The following is a 22,706-nucleotide window of genomic DNA, read 5'->3' on the forward strand; positions in this document are numbered from 1 at the left end:
CATTTTCTTCTTCGTCGTACGAAAAAACTTAGGAAATTTGGCTGGTAGGACTTCTTTAATGTCAGCTCACTTTGATTAATCGCGTATGATAGACAACAAACTAAAATATTAGGGAATAACTAGTTTTGCATTGTGTGTCATAAAAATGCTGATATTTTTAATAATTTGTGTTGGATAGGACGGGAATAGGCCATAACGACAAAGCACCACATACCCTAACCAATAAACCAATTTTTATTTTGTAGATACGCATTTATTAAATAGTCGCTTGATTCGAACCGTAAACACGGTTGTACAACGATAATACTTTGTGGACTTTTACATTGTTTTTGTTCGAAAGATAAGTTTTGCGATTGATGCAGATTTTTCCCATCCGAAGATTTTAAGGAAACAGTCTGGTAATGTACCTGCATGTCTCAATTTGCATTCTTATTTATTTTCTTGGATTGATGTGTCCCACTGTGGAGGTACTACGATTTGCGACAGATCGAGGAGTGTCAAAAATGCAGAAATTTGCATTTCATTCGAATTCGAATCACATAGGTAATAGAATATACCTGTTTATTTAAAGTCCTTATTCTATTATAATTGAATTTATTATATTTGCAAAAACGGGTTTCCTGATTTTCTGGAAAGTTTGCTGGGAAATTAAATCAACGTTTTATTTAATCACTGAGAATAGTTCTGGCCACAGCAAGACGAACAAAATCGAAATCGAGTTAAGGATACAGAACGAGATATACGACTAACTTTTCTCCTCATGAATATCTATCGAAAATCTAAGCCGCAGGTCCTGTGTATGATTCTATCAGCACGGTCGAAAACGTTTTATTTTATTTTTTTATTAAACATACAGAAAACAGATTTGGCTTCTTCAATCAAAACAGCAACCTGATGCTCGACAGCTAGGCCTAAAGTAGCGAAGCTGTGACTGGCAAGGTAAACAAGAAAATTGCTTTTTGGCACCGTTAGCCACCGTGTCGTGGATGCTTTCTGTTTGCTTATAGATCGGTTTCCATATAAAAAATACTTGCCATTTGGTCTAGTTCGAGCACGACTGCTGGTCTACTTGGTACCGACTACTGGTAGGACCGAAGCACCACCTTTGAAATAACCCTATACAGCGCACCGGTTGTGAAATCTGTCAAAGAGAAGGTCAAGTTCCAAACAGGGATACCTTCAAAGGGTTATTTTTATTGTATAGTCAACACGCCATTATTGCCACAGCTCAACAAAGTATTTGCCATCAGCACTAATAGAAGAACTAACGGGTGATCACTGAAATTTTGGATTTTTTTTCTCAAGCTGTCAAAAAAAAGACAAAGATACATGAAGAAGATCAGATCTACCGAAATTAAAGATACATTGTCCATTGTTGAAAAAAGTGTACATTTGAAAACGGTTCGTAATCGGCTGTTTGGCGAAGCTTCCGTTTGATGTTGGAACATGAGCGTTGTACGGCCGTCATGTCAACTTTGCGAATGCATCTCTTGATTCTACCAATCAACTGTTTCCAATTCGTGGCTCTTCAGCTATTTTCGTACACTAAGGAACACAAAATCTCGAAGAAATCTTCGATAGGGCGCACTGAGACAGATTTGTCGGGTCGTGGTTCTTGGGTACAAATGGGATCGAATGGGTATTCAGGAACTATTGTGTTTTTTGGCGTAATGCGATGATGCTCTCTCAGGCCAAAACACGTATTGTCCATCTGCATGATGTTTTTGTAGAAACGGGATAAAAAATTTCTTCAAACATACGTTTGGTGCACATCTTAATTGATATCCAAACCAGAGGACTAGTTGTTGAAGACACAAGAACGAGAACCATGTCCTTCTGCGTCCATAATTTTGACTGGTTTCCACTACCTTGCTTGCGAATAGTTTTTGGGCATCTTAGGATATGATAAACGATGATATGAAGTCGCAGCATATTCGCTTTTTAAAATGTTGTGCTGTATACTTTTTACCGAGATTTCTATGGCCGTTCGTAGAAGTGTACAACGCGCTCCCGAAACGCTTCTTGTTTCGACGCCATTTTAAGCAAAACAGCATAAATAAAACAAAAAATATTGATAAAAAGAGGAGAGAGAGCTAACTTATACATACTCTCATTTTTCTCTGAGCTCGTTTGGGGCCTTGAAAAAATTCCAAAATTTTAGTTGTCACCCGTTAATAGATTTTAAATATGTTGAACATCATTGTACCGAAACTTTTGATAATTTTTTATGAAAGCCTGAAAATAAATTAACTGTTTATAAGCGCTAATTTTGTTTCGATTTTTTTAATCAATCTTAAAATTTCTTAATCTATTCATTCTACGTTGGATTCTAGTAGACTGTTTTTAATATTTTTTCATTGCAACCTATCTATTTTACGTAAACATTAATGTACTTTACATACATATTTTCGTTTCTCCAGCAACTACCTAGTTGGAGCCGTGATCCATACCGCGTCAACATGCATGCAGTCGGCATTCATTCGGCGCTGGCCATCAAACGTCAGCGGAAGCGGCGGGACAATCAGCGCAAGGCCCGCGAACGCCGGTACAGTATCCAAAGCTCGGAAAGTGGGGATACGCACTCGCCCCATGGTTCGACTCGGCGAAAGTTCCACCCGCACAAAGTGCATGTCACAGATAACAATAACCTAGATACCAAAGTACGTGATTGAAGTAGATTGTAATTCCTGGCAGCAACAGCAGCCAGCGCCAGCGATGCATTGCACGCTCGTCGCTCATACTCAAAACAGGATGGTAAAAGATGTGTATGTTTTTAATGTTATTTCGATTGCTTTTTTTCGCTGCAGGTAGTTACAAGCATTGGTATGCTTCATATAGGAGTCGTATTTGTAGTGTTCGGAATCTTTTTATTAGGTGCTGGATTTTTTCCGGATAATTTATCGAATCAACCTTCACAATCGTGGCATCTGCTGGGTAAGTATTCGGTGCCTGTTTTTACAGAGTTTGTGTGTGAATTAACGTGTTTTAACTTTTGGATCAATTGGAGAGAAATAACTATTGACATCATACTGAAATTTAAGTCCAAATTAACGATTAATTACATATTCTAATAGGTAAAGGCTCGTGGTGGAATGAACTGGTATGCACGGGGCTGTTCGCCGTCGGCCTCGGCATCTTTCTTATCATATTGAACTGTGTGATAAGTAATCGGGAGGAACAGGACCTCGAGGACTACGTCCAGCGGCAACTCACACGATCGAGATCAGGTACGTTACAGGTTTTTGATAATAAACAATATGAGCAAACGTTCATCGTGATAAAAATAGACCAAAATTAAATCCGTGGCAAGCCTAATTAACTTTGTGAATATGTGATACGTACACGTAATACTCATTTAACTATTCTTTCTGATTTTGTGAAAATTGCGCTAAACCATTCAAACAATGTTCTAGGGCAGCGTTTCCCAAATGGTGGTCCGCGAACCCCCAGGGGTTCGCCAAAACTTTAGTTCGCTGCAGAATAGTATAGGGAAATCCGCCAGGGGGTTCGCGAACCGAAAAAGGTTGGGAACCGTCTAGGGGCTCCGTAACCGCAAGGTTACCGAGTCTGCTTTGATAAGCGAGTGGTCGTAGATTCGAATCTTAGCAGAATCAAGCCATTCGATGTCAAGTGACTTTAGCATGGGTTTATTCTCAGGCTACCCCACCTTATTTACTTTTCCTTCATGCTGAATTCTAAATTTACCCACTCTTGGCAGTGCAAAAGTCCCTCCTATAGTTAAGTGTACTGGCCAGAGGAACGAATGAGTCCTCGGACGGCTATAACATGGGATAGTACTGGCAGTGAGGAATAAGTGGGTAAAGCAGATCAAGCTTTGAAGGAAGGCTAAACCCCACAATACACACAAGCACGCATAAAATTTAAGGGGGCATGGTACTTTTTCAATTTAAAAAAATCAAAATTTTTTTTATTGATTATTTCGAAAGATTAACATTTTGACCATATGTGTTTCAAGTCATTTCGATGAATTCCAAAAATTGACAAAGTTACAGCTATTTGTACCGCGCATGTCTGGAGCGATTACACAGCGAATAAAAACTTCAACGTCGTTTTTCTCGAAACCAGGTTTTGAAAGTCGGTACCATAAATATCTCAAGAACGGCTAAAGCAATTCTCATGATTCTTTTTTTGTTTCAAAGCTAACAAAATTATCTAGTGTTTGACCCATCCTTTTTTCGATATTACAATTTTTGTATTTTTAAGAAATGTTTAAAGTCAATTTTTTCGGCTAAAAACCTTACTTTTATGTTTGAATGTCCGCCATTTTGTTATGCGTTCGAATTTTAAAAAAAGGATGGGTCAAACACGAGATAATTTAATATTCTTTCATGTCGTTTTGGAATTTTTCAATTCGGATAAGCCCCCCAGCGCCAATCCATGGTACCGCAAATCATGTTTTTTTCGCATGATCATGTTCAAGGAGCCGTAGGGGAGAGGGGAAGAGGTTCACATATGCAAACAAAACTGCAAATATTAGTATAAAGTGCAATGTTTAGCAAGCAATAAACCCGAATCGATTCGCTTTTCGCGTTATCGAGAAAAAAATATTTGAAATAAGGCAAAAAATATGGTGTAAAAAGTACTATGCCCCCTTAATAAGCATATCGCCCATTCAATAGCGATTATAGCAAAAAGAAATGCAGTGCAGGTCATACAGCAAACACCCGGGCAATATCACAATAGGTCAACTATACTGGTCACAGTGATGAGTCAACACAGGAAAAAAAACAATGTTCTGAATCAACATTAAATAAAGAAGATAGATTTCCTATGGAGTGTGGATTCCACTTGGGTTTTTTTTCAAAAGCCCTTGTACAGGTTTAGACCAAACAATCCCAAAATAAATTTCTTAAAATTTTATACATGTGCATAGACTAATCTCATGTTTTTAGTCTTGACCTTGAAATGCTGTCATACATATTAATATTTTTTTTGAAACGGTGGTTCTACAACTGATCAAGGGACGGTAGGGGAAAGAAATGAAAATTTGTTGGTGGAGGAGGAGAAAGAGCGGAAAGGTGAGGAGGAGGGGGGTATTGTTAGTTACGCTTAACAAGTAGTCGTTTTGACTCCTACCTTTTTTCCAATGCTGGAAGGTGCATGGGTCAAACCAAGCTATAATCTGATATTATAACCGGATTCGAACCCACAACACCCGCCAGGGTATGTGGCTCGCTGGTACCCATGTACCTTTGAACCGCAGAGGCGCTGGACAAAAGGAGACTGCAAAACCCACTTATTAAGATAGCGACGCGTCTGGTTGAGTTTTAGACACAAATTGTGCCCCTCCCGCCGTCTACAGTGAATAGTCGCCGACCGAGAAGTTTAAATCTAACTTGTTTTTACTGGCAGGACGACGACACTATGCAGGCCCTTATGACTTGCAAGGTACTACACGAGACGTTGTTCGTCTGTCAGTGTGTTAGCCGCGATTCTCAGCGCGGGTTTTCGGGGAAAGGCCACGTTCCTATGAAATAGACTAATCTCATGTTTAGTCGGGAATTGGTTCATTTTGCCCTATTATAGAACTAAACTAAACTAAATAATATAAAATGAACTCAAATAGCTTCCAAATGTTGTCAAAACATCAGAAGAATAAAATCCCATCAATGTAATCTTGTGCGAAATGCAAGAATAGTCCATTTTGCCCAATTCACCCCCATATATCACAGATAACCTAATTAAAGCGATTAAAACTAACTCGGATAAAAAAACAGTCTTTAGAACAAATGTGTATTTTATCATACTAAATAGCTTTGGAGAACAGTTGAAAGCAATAAATTAATTGGATGCAAAGTTATTGTGCAGAATTGATTTTTAGGTGTACTTTTTAAGCATATTATTTTATCTCGCAGCTAGTAAGAGATATATAGCTACTATACACAGCAAAGTTGCTCATTTTAGTGTGTTCTACAAATTTTCTGAACAAAAAAACTTTTTGGACGCATTCAAAAAACAAAAGTTTGTATCACCCTGATAGATAAATATAGGATCACTCTAATAGATTAAAATGCTGTATTTTATTGATAAACTTCTCTAAAGACACCATCGTTGAAAAATTACGAATTTTTTACGCAATAGCAAATAAACGTTGGTTTGGTTGGTTCGAATGCAAATGAACGTTTTTTTGTAGATCTAGAAGAGAATCAGGCAAAACAGACCGATTGTGAATTCATCACGGTACTAAATCGATGACATTCAACTCTCCTGATGTCTTTCAAATGTACTGGGGCTATTCGAGTTTGTTTCCCTGTCTTTGAATTAATTTTAATCGCTTTAATTAGGTTTTGCTATGTATTTAGGGGTGAATTGGGCAAAATGACATATTCTTGCATTTCGCACAGTGTGGAATGAATGGGTTTTGTTTCTTCTGGTGTTTTGACAACGTTTGAAAGCTATTTGAGTTCATTTAACAGGCGGTAAATAAATTTTTTAGCCTTTATCACGATTTTTGAGGATAATAGGGCAAAATGGACCACTTCCCGAAGTATGCGCAGGATGAAACCATCACCAATCGATTTCCTACATTTTTTACATAGGAATAGGTATCTTGTAAGATTCCAAATCAGCGGCTTCTAATTCTTGGGATTACGAGCTCGTTTTTGCCCATTGTGCAGTGAGCTCCGAGGTATGGCGCTAGTCTAACAAACCCGTCATCATTCTTTCCAATCTCGGTTGGAGGAGGCTGTTAGAGTAAACAGGATCGTAGCACTAACTCTGCAATTGTCCTGGACTATAACAGCTGGCTGCGAAGTTTGTCGGAGAAAAAGAGAAGGCCAAGTTTCGAAATCGGAATGTAGCAATGCTTTGCTTTATGGCAAAAACTCAAGTTACCATAATTTGACAACCGACAAACTATCGATCACCGCCATTAATCGGTAGCTTTTAAAAGTTGGCTAACAAGAAACAAATATTTAAAGATTTTTCCTTGATTTAGAATATATTTTTTTCAAAGTTCCTTGGGACTTTTCTACTGCCGTAAAAAATTTCGTTAAAAACTTTTTCCAGAAAATATTTCTTCTAGCTGTTGCGAAAATTTGCTTACATTTTCATCCAAAAATTTTGGTTCTACGATTGCTGGTTAAAGAGATATTCTCGTGTAACTTTACAAAAGTATTTAAATAAAAATGAGAAATTCTCTTTGTACCTCTTCTCTTTCGCTTGCCAAGGCGATGCAAATGCACTTTAAAACATTAGCTTTGTATGAATCGGTTGCTAGCCTCTCTATTTAGCTAAATATTAAGAAAATTTTCGTTAAAATGCTTTTATGTCGCTGTAATAATTTGACGATAGTGACGTCAAAGGGAATCTGTCAAGGTTAATCAGATCCTTTTGAAACGCTACGCGAGTATTAATGAATAAAATAAGCGATGTTTAAGTTCATCGGAAAATTTCTTTTAGATTTTTTTTAGTCTTTCGGCCCATTCTGTACGTAAATTTTGATAAACAACCATGCGTACGCGTCTCATTTCAGTCGAATGAATGCGCGTTGTACCGCTCGGCAACCAGGCGATTGTCATTTGAGAAACATAATAGAGAAGTTGTAGTCTTTCTAGATAAAGAGCTATGAAAAAAAGAGTTTCATGACGATTCCCAGGCTTTAAGTATTTATAAGTAGAAGTTTAGTGCTAGGTTGAACGTTATTTGTATTGATTTAAAATTAAAATAATAACGATCAAATCAATCTGCCCTCATTTTAAAATATTCTTGATAAGCCTAACGAGCTGCCAATCAAGGTGAACCGTTGCTCTAATACATACACAAATATAGTTTCTGCATAATATTACATTGTATCCTTTCACTTGCTATACCCTCGTACAAAGGTCATCGACTGGAACGCGATGTCGAGACTGGTGGCCTTACAACACGCCACCATCGTAAAGCCATGCAAATACAAAAAGGTGCCGCTGAGAGAGGCTTGGATGACCTATCTAACTCGAACATTCTTCTGACACCAACCAGCAGCGAAGTTGTCACTCCTACAACCCCCTCGGGAGGTAAGTTCATTCAGCGTTCCACTACTGTGGCTATTTCTCAGCAACAATAGAATCTTCAAGCCATCTTAATCTACCTATCTATCTATTTGCTACATATAGTTCACATTGTTCCCTCACGACTCTTCATGCCCTGTATGAAAAGTACTTTATTCTATAGGCTTGTGAAAAATCATCTTCATAATCTCAACTAGCATTTATTTTGAATTTCAGAGATAACATCCTTTAAGTTTTGTTTGTTTAAGTTAAATTTTTTGCAATCAGAGAACTGGTGTTATGTCGCGCATCTCATTGAGGCTTTTTATGTTTTCATTTTAGTACCACAATAAATTTCTATCAGAAGCCCAATTGAATCTACCTCTCTTTTGAGTACTGGAAACTAGAAAGTAGTCAATGTAGTTTGTAGTACTTTGTAGATAATGTGACACATAGGGTACGGGAGGGTATTTTCAGCAGGTTTCTAGATTCAGCCTATTTGCCTTTTCTTTCGCCAATAAAAATAATTTCCAACATACAATTTTATTGTGTTATAACTATTTCCTCAAGACTGTAAGTAATCTACTATTTTTTTATTCAAAGAACATTAAAACCACCTGTTCTTCCACTAGAACTAGGTCATAGGCCGAAAACACCCTCCCGTGCCCTACTTGTACTAAAAACAAACAAACATGATGAAGGTGGATATTTGCTAACACAGTAATTGTGGCACTGTGTTGCTAACATTTAGTATAATTCTCGATACGGTCAAGTGTGTCTTTGGCTTTGAAAGTTCACTTATTTTCTACCTTCCAAAATGTGCCACAAAATGACAATTGAGTGCGACATTATCGGTCGCTGCAAAATTCCTACGATCGTAATTTTTCAGAGTAATTATTGAGGATCCTAGTTGAATTTCCGAATAAACGAGAAAGAAAAACTCTATTATTTCTAAGAAAAACTATTATAAGTAGAATTAAATGGAACATTTTCCTCCCTTTCTCGTAGATTCTTTCCATTTTTTCGGCCGTAACTAAAACATTTTTCACGCAATTGTGAATTGTGGTTATGCCAGTGTTTTACTGGCCCTTTTTGCCCTTTCAGGTTTTACTAAATTTTTTCATCCTATTAAATTGTTAAACGTTCTTGAACATTATCAATATTCTGCAATCGTCTTTGAAAGCAATAGAACAAATTTATTGTATTACAGGTATACCTCGATAGTACGTACCCTCGATAATACGTACATTTTGCCTCGATAGTACGACCATTTTCCAGCAACGCTTTACTTATTTCATTTCAAGCTTCACAAAGGGCAAAATCATTGATTTAAAAATAATTAAAAATGACTGCTATACTAAATCAACACAACTAAAATATATTATTCAATATTGTATGCAAATTTGCAAATTTTATGCAATATTAAGCATAATACAACCATGTCAAACAAAACCCAAAATCGTGATTCGATAGTACGTACATTTCGATAATAAATACGTACGCTAAACGAAGCAAAGGTGTACGTACTATCGAGGTATAGCTGGTTTATATAGAAGATTGAATTCCAATGCACAGCACAAAAAAATAAAGGGGCCCCCTAAGCTAAATAAATTTTACGATGGTTTCGATTAGGTATGCATCACCATCTCCGTCACATTAGTGTCGTATCAATTAAACTCGACGCTTTTCCTCGGTTCAGCCATCGTTTTTTTCCGATTCACCAGCAGCGTACCTATGAGTTTCATGTCCCTACAATTATGCTTTGCAGTCGTTCGGGCTGCTTCATATGTGAATAAAGGCTCAACTCACCCGTTTTATAAAACCCACTAAAGCGCAACCATTCCCAACATGGCACCTGTTGGCCTTGAATTTAGTTTTGAAAGGTTTTATTTTGCTTAGCCACCATTCGTTTCCATCGAAATCGCCACGGTCATGAGTAGTCCCTTGCAGAAGCATGTAGTGAATTAAAAACACTCGACTTTTCACTTCAAGCTATTGATCTACCAGTAAATGTTTTTAATTTTAAACTTTCTACCCGCTTTCACGTCTACGTTTCCGAATCAACCTGCATAAAAAACTCATCAAAGGATATGCATTATAAAGAAATTGACCATTGTGTAAGACCATATTTCCATTATGCAAACTAAGTACACATCAGGCAAGTTTACTTAACAGCCCTTCTCCATCTGTATATGAATCGTTTGATTCGAACTATGTTTGTGGTGTCTGATTTAATTATTGTTTTTCAAGCTAGTTAAAAATAAGTCCTTTGCTTATGTTTGTCACACGGTGTGCTAGTGTATGCAATTAATTACTTAGTGATATCGTGGACGTCATAGCTTTCTCTTGAAATAATAACAATAAGTTCTACAATATTAAAGTTTAGCAAATTAATACATTTTTAATAACGTATGTTATTGTATAATAGCTCCCATTTCATATAAAAGTTAAATTCATTACTAGATTTACCCTGATCGAGAAATCAATGTAAACATTATTTACATTTTGTTATAACGGTAGTTTTTTTTAATAAACGGAGGGGACAGCCGAAGAAAGCAGAGATGCCAATATTTCTGATTTTTCAGGATAATCCAGACTTTTTGGTGTGTTTCCTGATATACTGATAATCAGATTCTGGAATAAATCCTATTTTTCCTGATTTTTATTCATCTGACCTATAGAAACTTAACTTTCGTTTCTCTACTCTCCAGCGTTTAACTCTAGAACAGTTTTTTCGCTATATTTCTATAACTCTTTATTTTGCGGCTTTTAAATTTGTTTCGTTTAATTGCCTTAACTAAACCATGAGAAGAACCAAAAACCAAAAACGGAGATGACATCTTAATAACGTTTATTTGCATGAAATTCCGTTTAAAGCATAAGGTTAAAGTTAAAGCTTAAGGAGCAATATGGAATAATTTTATGTATAAATTTTTTTCCCAAAAAAGAAAAAAAAACAACTCTGAGTTATCCTGATTTTTATTCGCATCCTAAGTGCTGAAAAAAATGCTCGGCACTCATGGAAGAAAGAAATGAAACAAAGATGTTGATAGGATCCAAACAGAAGGGGACAGGCGTGAAGGGGCAAGAGCAAAAATTACGTAAGAAAGGGTCATTGAAGCAACGCTTAAGACGTTGTGTACCGTTCCTTTTTATCCAATCTGAGGGATACGCGGATCACTACTACAATCAGAGTCGACATTTGGTCCCCGAAAAGACTGCATTTCGATAACATTTGAAAAGTAACGACTGTTAATCAGTCAGGAAATGATCGATCTGAGAGCTAAAGTCTAGAGTTTCAGAATATTCAGACGTGTGAACAGTGCTATAGATGGCCCCTCGTCTAGCCGTGGCAAAATTTGTGTGCTTCAGATTTCAATCATTGGGTGACAGATGAAGGTTATGTCATATGCGTATCTCCGATCATGCTTTTTACTTCGTGGTTTGGATAATCTCCGTAAATCCGTTCGAGTCTGTAGTAGAATTCGTCTTAAACTTGATTGGATTTATCGTTTGTCGGTGCGTAAATGTTTATTAAGCCATAGCGAAAATAGTCGAACAACTACGCTCATTGTTTTGTTCCTATTGCCAACTCCACAACGAAGCAGGAAAGTTAGCCATCGACCTCGGGTCCCCCGGATATAGCCGTTCCGGCATTTACAATATTTCTTCCTTCAGGAGAAAGGAAAGAGCGTCGCACAGAATCCTGGTTCCCGCTGACTTGCCGTAAAAAAATAGCAGGAGCGAAAGAAGAAGGCCAAGAGCAACGTGGGCTGCGCCTTGGACTGGAAGGTCAAAGTAACCAACAAAACGGTGAAGAAGTATATGGCCCCAAAATGAGCATTTTTATACGGAAGCGTCAATGGAGGTCCACCGTGTCTGAGTGGAAAGCAATCACCTAGAAGGAGCGACTGAAGGTGCTGGTGAAAAACATCTTTCCAGCGAAGCGCGTCATCGTGGGTATAATGGAATGACGAGACCTACTTGACGCTGAACGGCAACGACTGGTAGGTTATCGGGTACTTTACGTCTCCTCCAAACAGATAATCTATCTTCCCTTACCAAGTTACCGAAGAAGGTCCTTCTGTGACTGACGATTGCGAAAAGGGAATGTCCAAGCCGCTGTTCCTTCGAAGTTTGCGCAAACGGGGAGATATACAGCACGAAGTGCTTGCCGAAAGAGGTTGCCACCTTCTACAAGAAGTACCACGCAAAGGAGGATGTGGTCTTCCCAGCTAGCATTTTCATGTGCATCCAGCTTTTCACGAGCCATAATGGCGGACGGGATTCGTAATATTTGGACAGCATTTTTGACATTTTCTAAATACGTCGCACGTTTATTTTCACACTTTCCGTGAACGTGCGGAAAGCGTACGATGTATTTAGGAAATGTCAAAAATGCTGTTCAAATATTACGAACACAGATTATGCGGTCCGCCATTATGGCTCGTAAAAAGCTGGATATAAAAGATAAAATTCAGCATTACGTACAGATATGCATGCTAATAAATCGTATTTGATGCGTAAAATTGGCATATCCGTACCATTTTGGAGGCGATATATATGATTAGGAATAATTATATGCGTTCCGACTATATAAGTACATTTATAAGTGTAAGTATAAGTGTATAAGTGTATTTATATACAACAATAATATTCGATTAAGCGCGACTCGCTCGGTAATGCTATACAATTCTGTGTTGAAAATCGTATGTATATCAATAAATATTATTATATACGATTGAAAATCAACTTGGGCGCACTTTATCAAGCTTTAGTTACGATTCTGCATATGTTAAGAGTTATTAGCTGGCCTATTCTGCTAAGAGATCTTTAGAGGAGAGAGACTGGATGAAGATAAACGTTGCGCCGAAGACAAGCAATTCTTCCAACGTTCCCAGGCTGCGATCGATAAAAAGTGTTTACGATCGAACCTCAAATGGAGGATCTACTCCAATAATTTCGTGGTCAAAACGGAGCTGATTACAGAGGCCACGAAAGAGCTGAAGAACAACATGCTGACATCCTTGTTTCCTTCGGCCATGGCTAATGTTCTGCCGTAAGGCCGCCTGGCAGAACGTCGAAGCAGTTTTTGTATTATTTTTATTTTTTGTAGTTATTATTTTTTGTAGTTTTTCTTCATCTCTATTCAAAAGTTTTACGCGTACGTCAATAAAGACGGCTAACCGTTTTACTTCACAATGTTTGCTAACATTTTTAGGGTTTAAATTTGATGTCTTAAAACAAAAATACAAATTGATGTCTTGATAGGAAAAAAATATCTTGATTCAGTTCAAATATGATTCTTTCCTGCATTTTACACAATTATCCTAATGAATATTTTTTTTCGTTGCAAAATAATCTGCAATGTAACAAAAAAATTTTGGCTGACTAAATCTTTATGCTTAACAAAATTGTTTTAAGAAATTTTGGAAAATAGCTAACAAGGAATTTTGTATATATGCATGATAGCAAATAAACTCTTTTCATCTTCAATTTGAATCCAAAAGCTTAAATATTTTCGAATTATGTTTTTTTATTTGGCGCTTGGGGTGTCCCTTTCTGATTTAGAATGGTCCTAAGAATCATTATTTTTGCCTACTTTTTTTATATAACTTTTGATAGCAAATGAAAGGTATATTAACGAGCTTATTAGTAAAAATTCTACGTTAAAACTTAATGTTTTTTGTAGTTTGTAAACATTGAAAACATTAATTTTTTGTTTGTGTTTTTACGGTGTCTTGGTGTCTTTTTTTGGCAAAGCAAAGACCATTTTACATAGCATCTTGAAATTCGGAAAGGCGCCTTTTTCCAAAACATTATTGTTTAAAGAACTATAGACTTGGTGATACAAAGAAAGTGAATCGTGCACACTATGTTCGATGGTACTTATTATTTATCTTACATACACCTCACATTTTTCTTCACAGGATGTTAGTATTAGTCAAAACAATCAATTTAAAGAAGGTCTTAATATATTCTATCTTGTTTTTTTTTGCAAAATTCAATTTTCAAGGTTATTTATGGGTCATCCCCTCTCAAGTGATCATATCCGTTGTAATCGACCACCTCCGATTTCAACCAAATTTGGTTTAATTGCATATTCCGACCCCACATTTAATTTCCCAAAGTTTTGTATGGATTGAACAATCCATTCTCCATAAAGAGAAATCTGAGGTGCATGTAAGTTAAATAATAAGTGCCTTCGAACATAGCGTATTGTGTGCTATTCAAAATTCCAAGAAAAGGATTGTTTATGGCAAAGAATAGTCAAAAATATTTCATTGCTATTGAAAGTAGACCATTGTAACAGTCTTTGCTATTGTAAGTAGTATACCATGCGCCTCCATTGTATTACCGAGACATTATTTTTTTGAAAAAATGTATTTCAGAAACGAATAAGTTTAACTTTATAAAAGGAATAAGAACGCAAAATTTGGGCAAAATAATTTTTAAATTTCAATAGTACTTTTTGATGGAATTGCTGTATACATATATTCGTATTGTATGACGAACAACTGTAAATTATGGAGGTTTGGAATTTTCATCAAGTATTTTTGACAGTGTTGATAAATGTTTTATAGAATTCATAAAAGCAAATAAGTTTTACGTTGCGTAAATCATTCTTTCATTCTTAAGCATAATACCGAACGTTCTCATTATAATAAAAATTAATCATACTGCTAAAAACAACTCTTTTTTTATTAAAAATATTTTTTCTATCTATTCATGAAATGTGACATTCATACTGTTAGTTTTTATTTGTATTAATAATTATTGCCAAATTTGCTCATCTTTCCAAAAATATTTATTCCATTTTTCCTGCTGACCTGCTCTCTCTCTCCTCTTCTTCTCAGTGTCCACAGTGTCTATAGTACCCCTCATGAGTTATAAACCACATGTTGAGATATTGATGTGATATTACCGCAACGTTATTCGTATCATCTCGTTCTAAGCCTCCAACCGCAGTAACATCAATAATAACCAATACATGCTAAAGCATCGGCTCTAATGATATAAATCTATGAATATTCATCACTAATAATGATGAAAGCAATCACTACCAGAGAGTACAAACTAACTATAAGTATGTTTCACAACCATAAATCTAAATCTAAATTCAATGTCCGCGTTAAGTGAATACATTTGGCCAAAATCGATCAAACAGAAGGTGATGATTTCGTATTAGCAGGCAAACTACGTAGTGTGGAAAGATCCCAATACCCTCATCTGAATCTAACTATAATATATAACACATTTGCAAGATTTGGGTATGTTCACTTGTTTTGTGGTCACATTACACGATATGATTGTTGTTCACTTTTTCTTCATCTTTGGGTCAACCGTTGTATACTAATGCGGGGTGGTAAGCATGCCGAAACAAACCTGCCGAAACCTTTGCTTGGCGTAATTCGTCGAGTCTGGCAAATAAAACGTAACATTCAAGTTTGTTCAGTTTAACTCTGTTTTGGCATGGTATCCACCCGATGCAGCTTGTAGTTGGTTTTGCCTTAATAACGCATTTTTTTCGAATAATGTCTAAGCATATGATTTAGGGCGATTTTCAGCTTGCTGTGACTACGTTTTAGAAGTGGTGGCCTCTTTTGGTACGCTGAAAGTTTTTTGGGTTGGTTTTTAATGGTGCTCATAATGATAAATTTAAAAAAAAAAATAAACATCCAGTATATATAATTTTTATAATCCTAATTTGCATTGCAATTTCATTTCAAATAATTTGCTTTCCTCATATGTCCTTCGAAAATACAGTCAAATACATGCAAATCTCAGTGTGTTTTAATTACAAATTTAATTGACCGAATGTTTTGATTGAATGTAATTACTGATGGAGTCGAAAGCAATCACCTAATGGACCCTCTTTTTCACTTATTTTACTCTGACCAGTACTGGGAGCATCGGGTGAAATTTTATTGGAAAAGATCCTGGAAGAAGACAGCAGTTACGGCGATCCGGATTACTACTCACGCAACAACGGTCAATCGCCCCCCGGGGTGGACAACGATAAACGGTTGTTGCTTGGCAATGGACATACTGGCGCGATCCATATGACCGACATTTAAATGATGCTGTTGCCGCTATTACGCCTATCATATTGGAAGCAGAGATCATTAGAAAATAATGTCACCAGAATGCATCAATCTTTACTCAAATATTCAGCCTTCAAAATCGCGTCGTGATTATTAAGTGTATGGTAGATTGATGGTAATCGAACAAGTTCTTTTGTTTTTTGTTTGTCCGTATAGTATCTGAGCAGACATGTAAATAATACTCAAATTAGGTTAAGTAAAACAAAAAATTTAAAAAAAATGCTTAATTTAATTCTCGAAATTATTTCATGCTGGAAACTGTTAGTGTATGTATTAGTTTTTTAAATAGGATAATATCGTCCATGATACCAACAAACTGGTTTTTAAGATGTGAGTTACTGATTACTATGAGACATTTACTATATTTGAATGCGAGCTCAGTTTTTTCAAATATTATTTATATTACAAAAAATATATACAACTTTTGTTACTTTGTTTTGTTCTCTCTGAGATAAGCTTGCCATTCACTATATGAGATCGAATTAGCATAGGTAACTGAAGATCATAGATAGTAGATCACGAGACACTATTTATCGTAACGTACCACACGTTGATCATCGATAGAGAAAACTTATTCACAACCATCAGTTGATTCCGCTACAAGATTACATCCATCCACATAAAACCGTATATAAATAAACAACCTATCATAATTTAGTGCATGTCTCGAGTAACCTAGGCGTAAAATGCTTCCCAAATTAAGGCACGCGAAATAAGCACAGCATTTTTATTATCATAAATCTACAATACCAAAGAGAGAATATAATCAGATTTGTATTCGTTTTTGAACTCCTTCGTTAATGTTTACGCTTGCCAACTGATCGAAAACTCCATTTATAGCTGTGTACAATAAGATAAATACGCATTGATCGCAGAGAAAACTTTTTATATAAAAATATAAGACGAAATATAAAGCCAGAATGTAATAGATAAATGTTTTTAATTTAAACTTTTTGATGTTTACGATGAGATGTCATATATAAGTCAAACAAAATGTATGAAAATATGTTGAAAAAATTCTTCTTAGCTACATTCTAGAACCATTGAACCGGACACAGACATGATTAGAGCAAATTAACAATATTCGTGTATACAACTGAAAGAGACAGGCAAAGTAAAAGCATTCTAGAATAAATTGTACTTATTTTAGATGTAATTAGCCGCATTCGAGACTCAACGGTATGAAATGTCATTTCCCACCAAAAAAAAACGAATCATTTTTTCTACTCATTTTGGTACGATTCTGTAAACAACTTTTATCTTTTAGGCTGCCTTGAAAGGTTTAACAAAATAAGTGACAATATTGTTAAAAAAACGAAACAGTGAAAGAAACCTTTATTAACTTGAATTTGAGTTACAGTTAAACCTTGAAACGATCAATTTTAGCCGAAGAGCGTTCGAATCATAAATTTCAAGACAACAAGCACTTTCTAAGCCACTTTTTTGTTCCGGGACAAATGTTTTTAAACAATCGTTTTCAACTATTGTTTCTATTGTTGATTCAACGTCGTATCCATAAGTTTCAAATAGATTCAATAATTTGTTCCAATTTCAAAATTAATCGACAAGATTTTAAATAATTTTCTCTAGATAACTGAGATAATTTTTTAATTAGATATGATTTTTATTAGATTAAATCTATGACTAATAATTGACCAATTAAGACCAAGCAGTTTTGTTTAGATATTTTTGAGGGATTTGCAAGAAGTTGAATTTATAGTGCGCACGAATCAAAACAAATTTCAGGGTGTTAAAGAGTTTCTAGAGAGGGTTTTCTTTTTTTAAATTGATAAATGTAGACGTTTCGTGACCTGTAGAAGTGAACAATCGACGACGTTGAAATGAGAAAGGACAAAGACAATTAATTAGCCAACCAGTTTATTCTAACGCTGACTGGCATTCGTAAGCAGTACTGGTGAAACTACATCTAGACTTACTCAATCTGAGGACGAGACGAGTTTTGATGTTTATTTCTATGGGAATGCCGTAAAAGTAAAAACTATCAAACCGCAACTACACCCACGGAAAGAGTAAAAAATCGATAATGAGTACGCTGGTTGCACCAACAACAACTAAACTAATACTTTTAATTAAAATTCTAATGGAGCAAGCCACTCAAATCCCGAAAATGCAACTTTTCCATCCCTTTTATTTATTTATTAAGGGAACATAAACCACTAAATTTTTTGAAAAAGTCATAAATTTTTTATTTCAGACTTTGATTCTGCAGTCTTTACCGCTTATTTTGATACTAATTTTGTAATGATCCGAGTACGGGAAGTGGCCGAAAAAGGATCGAAGACATAAGCATTCCAGTGCGGCGTGGAACAACCTCAACGGAATAAAACGCCGCTCTTGTAAAACCACGATTTTCAAACTTTATGTACCTTTTTCTCAGAAACTACACAACGTATCGGAACAAACTTTTTTTTTGTTTTGTTGGTAGAAGCTTGGCAAACACTTTTATAACTTTAAAGCTTTGTAAACTAAACACAGCTTGAGAAAAAAGAAAAAGAAGAAAAAAAGATGGCTGAAAAAATGAAAATTTGTCTTCTTTTTCCTCGACGCAAAACCAGTTTGTTGTACTGATGCAATTATTTTGATAGATAATTGAAGTTTTGTAACACTATAATTTATATCAACTCATTGTCACGAAACGAAACCCTGAGCAGGTTAACGATCCAGAATTTGGGGGTAAATTCTGCTGGACCGGTAGAACAAAGGGATGAGATCAGGTAACTCCACTGCCGACAGTTACCCACCATGGCCTTCACTTGTAGCCAGGATAGGCTCTCGTCAACAACTCGGATGTCTTTGGCTAAGCTGTGTCGCCATGAGCCTCTGGGTCTGTCTCTTCTGCGTTGTCTCTGTGGAATTCAGTCGCATACCTCTTGCAGATCTCGTTCGCTCCTTTTCTCAAGGTGTATCCGATCCACTTCCAACTGCGTTTTCGAATTTCTGTTGCTACCGGCTTTTGATAGCATCGATGATGGAGTTCCTCGTTTGATATCCAGAAGTCAGGCCACCGAATGATATATCGCAGACAGCGATTAATGAATATCTGCAGTTTTTGCATTGTCTCCGTACCAGATCTGCAGTCGTACAGCCATACGGATTTGATGTTTAAGTTAAAAATTCTGTTCAGATGTTATGCAGATCCGCAAAGACACTCTTGGCCTTCTTGATCCATGTGACTATATCAATCTTGGTACTACCATCTGCTCAACTTGTTGTCCCGCTACTATTACGTTGGCTTGTCGGTGTTCACTACCATAGACTTAGTCTTTGCTACATTGTCTATGATACAAGATGCCTGGGAGCTTTACGAGAGGTCATCTAACTCGCCCTGCATATCGATTCAATATTGTGCGAGCAAGACAATGTCGTCGACTAGGTCTAGTTCATTTAGTTGCTGCTCGTCACAAGATTCCAAATCAATCCTCGATTTGGTTTACTGTTAGTCGTTGCAACTAATGTCTCATCCACAACTCTGAGAAACAGCAGCGGAGATGATATGCAGCCCTCACACCAGCAGTAACCCTTATTGTGGCGGACAATGCAACACCTTGCACGAGAACGCCTCGTACTGAGCTTTGATGAGATGAACTATGGTGCGTCTAAACTATAGCTTAACTGGACCTACTCTAAGCCTAAGTCCACCCAGATCTTTTCGTAGTTGAGTCGGTCAAATGTTTTTTCAAAGTCAACGAGCACCAGCAGAAAGAGAGTCCAGGAGTTCGTTGATCTACTAACCACGTCGTCGTAATTTGGACTATTAGTGATTCAATCCTCATTTGATCATTCATCACCAAATCAAAAAATCTGTTATATAAAGACTAGTTGCCGAGCATATGAATATTTTCATATATCCAAGCGTAATCGTATATCTAGTTTAATAGATTACCAATATAAAATACCCTCCGTTAAATATTCAACGAATTTAAATTGTTACCGCCAATTTTTCTCTTTTTATATTCAAACCAATGTTAAGAATTATCCAATAAACTTTCTGTAACATTTGACATTGTTAATATTAACTTTTGTAGTATATATTAGTCCAACTCACATAGTAGTTTAAAGCCAAATACATCGATTCAAATGGAATTACATGTTTAACTCTTCAGCAACTGGTTTTTATACAACAGGCCCAGTATTATGTTAACCCACTCGAATGCGTCTAATTACGGTTCAAATATAGGTAGTTGAATTTAAATACGTTCAAACAGTCACTGTACAATACTCACAATAATATGCAAGCGCACGGCATTCATATCATATAGATTAGCATAATATGCTAAACCGGACAAACGAATAAGTATCAGCCGTAGACTTACACTTATATTCATATTTCCGCCACGTTAAGACCCATGCAATTCACGTAATACACATATTCGAACAGTATAGTCATATTCAAGAAAAAAAAAACATTTACCACGAACGTTATTTGCAGTAGATAAGTCAAACCGAGACAACAATAAGTGACAAATACCACACAGAATATATATATTTCCTGGAAAGGAGAAAGCTATTATCACAGCTGCTCCGACACTTTTACAAATTCTATACCAGTAGCGTTTTGAAATAACAACCTGTTTACTTTTTACTTTATAATTTTAGCTAAGCAAATTATATAACAATTCATACACAGACACTTTCTCTTTCCCACAAATACGACCCTTAAAAAACGTAAAAAAAATTCAAATAAGTGGAATAGAACACCACGCAAAACCAACCCGTTAGAGAGCAAACCAATAGAGAACTACAGTGAAACACAAACTCTTACCTTTGAAACAATACTAAGTAGTTGAACAAAATAAAAATTTCACATTTTTTATCGACTGAATTCTGCATTAACTTTTGTGACTGCATAAAATTGTGATTGAATAAAACGGAAAATGATGCAAAATCAGCAAAAAAAAAATATTTAAGCAAAAAAAAATTACATAAGCTTTCAAACATTAGGAAGCGTAAGAAAAAAATTTCAAATCAATTTATATCTACAACTCAGAGACATAAAACACAATTTATTTAAAGAGAAAAAAACACACAATGTAGCAATTTATAAGTTTCTTTACATTTTCTTGATAGCTAACACTTATAAATAATCGATGCGACGGAATTATTGATCGGAATGCTTATTTGGAAATCGGAAAGTATTACAGACTCTCAAAGAAAGGAACGTTGCAGCCGCTCCGAAAGCTAGAATGTATGGATCTGTCGTTGTGGAAATAAGCATTTTTCAAATTGCCTGTAAGAGAAAAGCTAGAACAAACAAACAAAAAACTCTTATAATATACTGCTATGCTTTTTCACTACCGAAAAATCAACGTTGATAACGTTTTTAGTTTTGTATGTTACGATTAGATGAAACAACCAAGAAAACGTGAACAAACAACAAATATACATTAAAAGAAATATTGGTGAATAAAATCTTTAAAAATGGAGCAGATATTTTAGTACGCAAAACTATCCGATTGTCCTGTTTAAGTTAAAAATTAGATTGGTCACGTTTATGCAAGTTGCAAGTGATTTATCACGTTTTCCTACATTTGGAATATAAAAATAAATATAACTTTTACCAATCTCCATACATACGAAATGTGATTTAGTATCAATCAAACTTGCCTCAAAAATCTCAATTAGAGATAGAATTAGCGCTGATTCTCTGTTTTGAATCTGAGCTGGGAAAATCGCACCTACTTCAGGCGATTTATAAGGTTGAAAGGATCTCACTGCATTTTCTAACCTAGCCGTAGTGAAAGACATCCCAGCAACTTTGATGGCAATCTCAGATCAGATCCTGAAAATTTCTTTGAGAATGTTTTATTGTCTTCTTTCTTGAGAGTTTCTAGGTCATTCAGATGGTCCTTAGCAAGAGTCTTATTAAGTCTTCCCACAATTGTAGTACTTTCAATGCTTTCATAATTGTGTACCAAAGATATTCGTTTGTAACCTTAGTTCTTTGCTATATACGTGTAGGGCTCTCGTATATTGAGTCCAGTCTGAAGTAAGATTTGCTTTACTGAACAATTTTCGCGACGTTTTGCGAAGTCGTTTGGGCCTTTTGTTCCACTGAAGAACATTTCTATTCAAAGTAAGAGTTACTTGAGTGGACAATTATGTACTATTATATGCAGAATCAGATAGCAAAGTTTCGGCCGATACGTGCCAAATTCGTATTTTTTCAGAAATTAGTGGAGTCACAAAGGCATACCTTCCAAATGGTGGTTCATTGCCTTTATTATAGCAATGTCGATATTGTTTGACGAAAGAAATTCTGAAAGACACTCACCTCGATTGTTGATGTCGATGATTCCATACGTACGATGAACGTTGACAACGTTTTCTTTATTGACTTCTCTGCAGTATTTGACAGAAAACACAACCTTTTGAGTAGGAACCTCAGAAACGTCCTTAGAAAAGTATGCCGATGCTACGATAGTATCGGATTTTTCTCTAGCGGTTGATACCTCAACTCTGATAGCGACGATGTCTCGTTTGATGAACTCTGTAATAGGAAAGCACTTAATATTTGCGTTGATTAAGGGCCCTATTCTCACAGTCACCTCACCTAAATTTTTTAGGTGAGAGCACAATTTGCGATTCTCAG

General features: G+C 36.0%; 2 protein-coding genes across 2 annotated transcripts in view; one reads left to right on the forward strand and one right to left on the reverse strand.

Annotated features, from left to right (window-relative positions):
* LOC128743297 (ruvB-like helicase 2) overlaps positions 1-20,566 on the reverse strand; it is a 77,124-nt gene extending 56,558 nt beyond the window's left edge. The window contains exon 1 of the mRNA XM_053839847.1: positions 20,431-20,566. Within this exon, the coding sequence (XP_053695822.1) occupies positions 20,431-20,442 (12 nt within the window). The 5' untranslated portion in view covers positions 20,443-20,566. The remainder of the gene's footprint in view (positions 1-20,430) is intronic.
* LOC128743298 (uncharacterized) overlaps positions 1-21,522 on the forward strand; it is a 32,128-nt gene extending 10,606 nt beyond the window's left edge. Inside the window, exons 2-6 of the mRNA XM_053839852.1 lie at positions 2,421-2,660; positions 2,808-2,934; positions 3,075-3,227; positions 7,845-8,018; positions 15,894-21,522. Of these exons, the coding sequence (XP_053695827.1) occupies positions 2,460-2,660; positions 2,808-2,934; positions 3,075-3,227; positions 7,845-8,018; positions 15,894-16,069 (831 nt within the window). The 5' untranslated portion in view covers positions 2,421-2,459 and the 3' untranslated portion in view covers positions 16,070-21,522. The remainder of the gene's footprint in view (positions 1-2,420; positions 2,661-2,807; positions 2,935-3,074; positions 3,228-7,844; positions 8,019-15,893) is intronic.
* The last annotated feature ends 1,184 nt before the right edge of the window (positions 21,523-22,706 follow it).

Source organism: Sabethes cyaneus, chromosome 3, assembly GCF_943734655.1.
Source record: "Sabethes cyaneus chromosome 3, idSabCyanKW18_F2, whole genome shotgun sequence".
NCBI lineage: Eukaryota > Metazoa > Arthropoda > Insecta > Diptera > Culicidae > Sabethes > Sabethes cyaneus.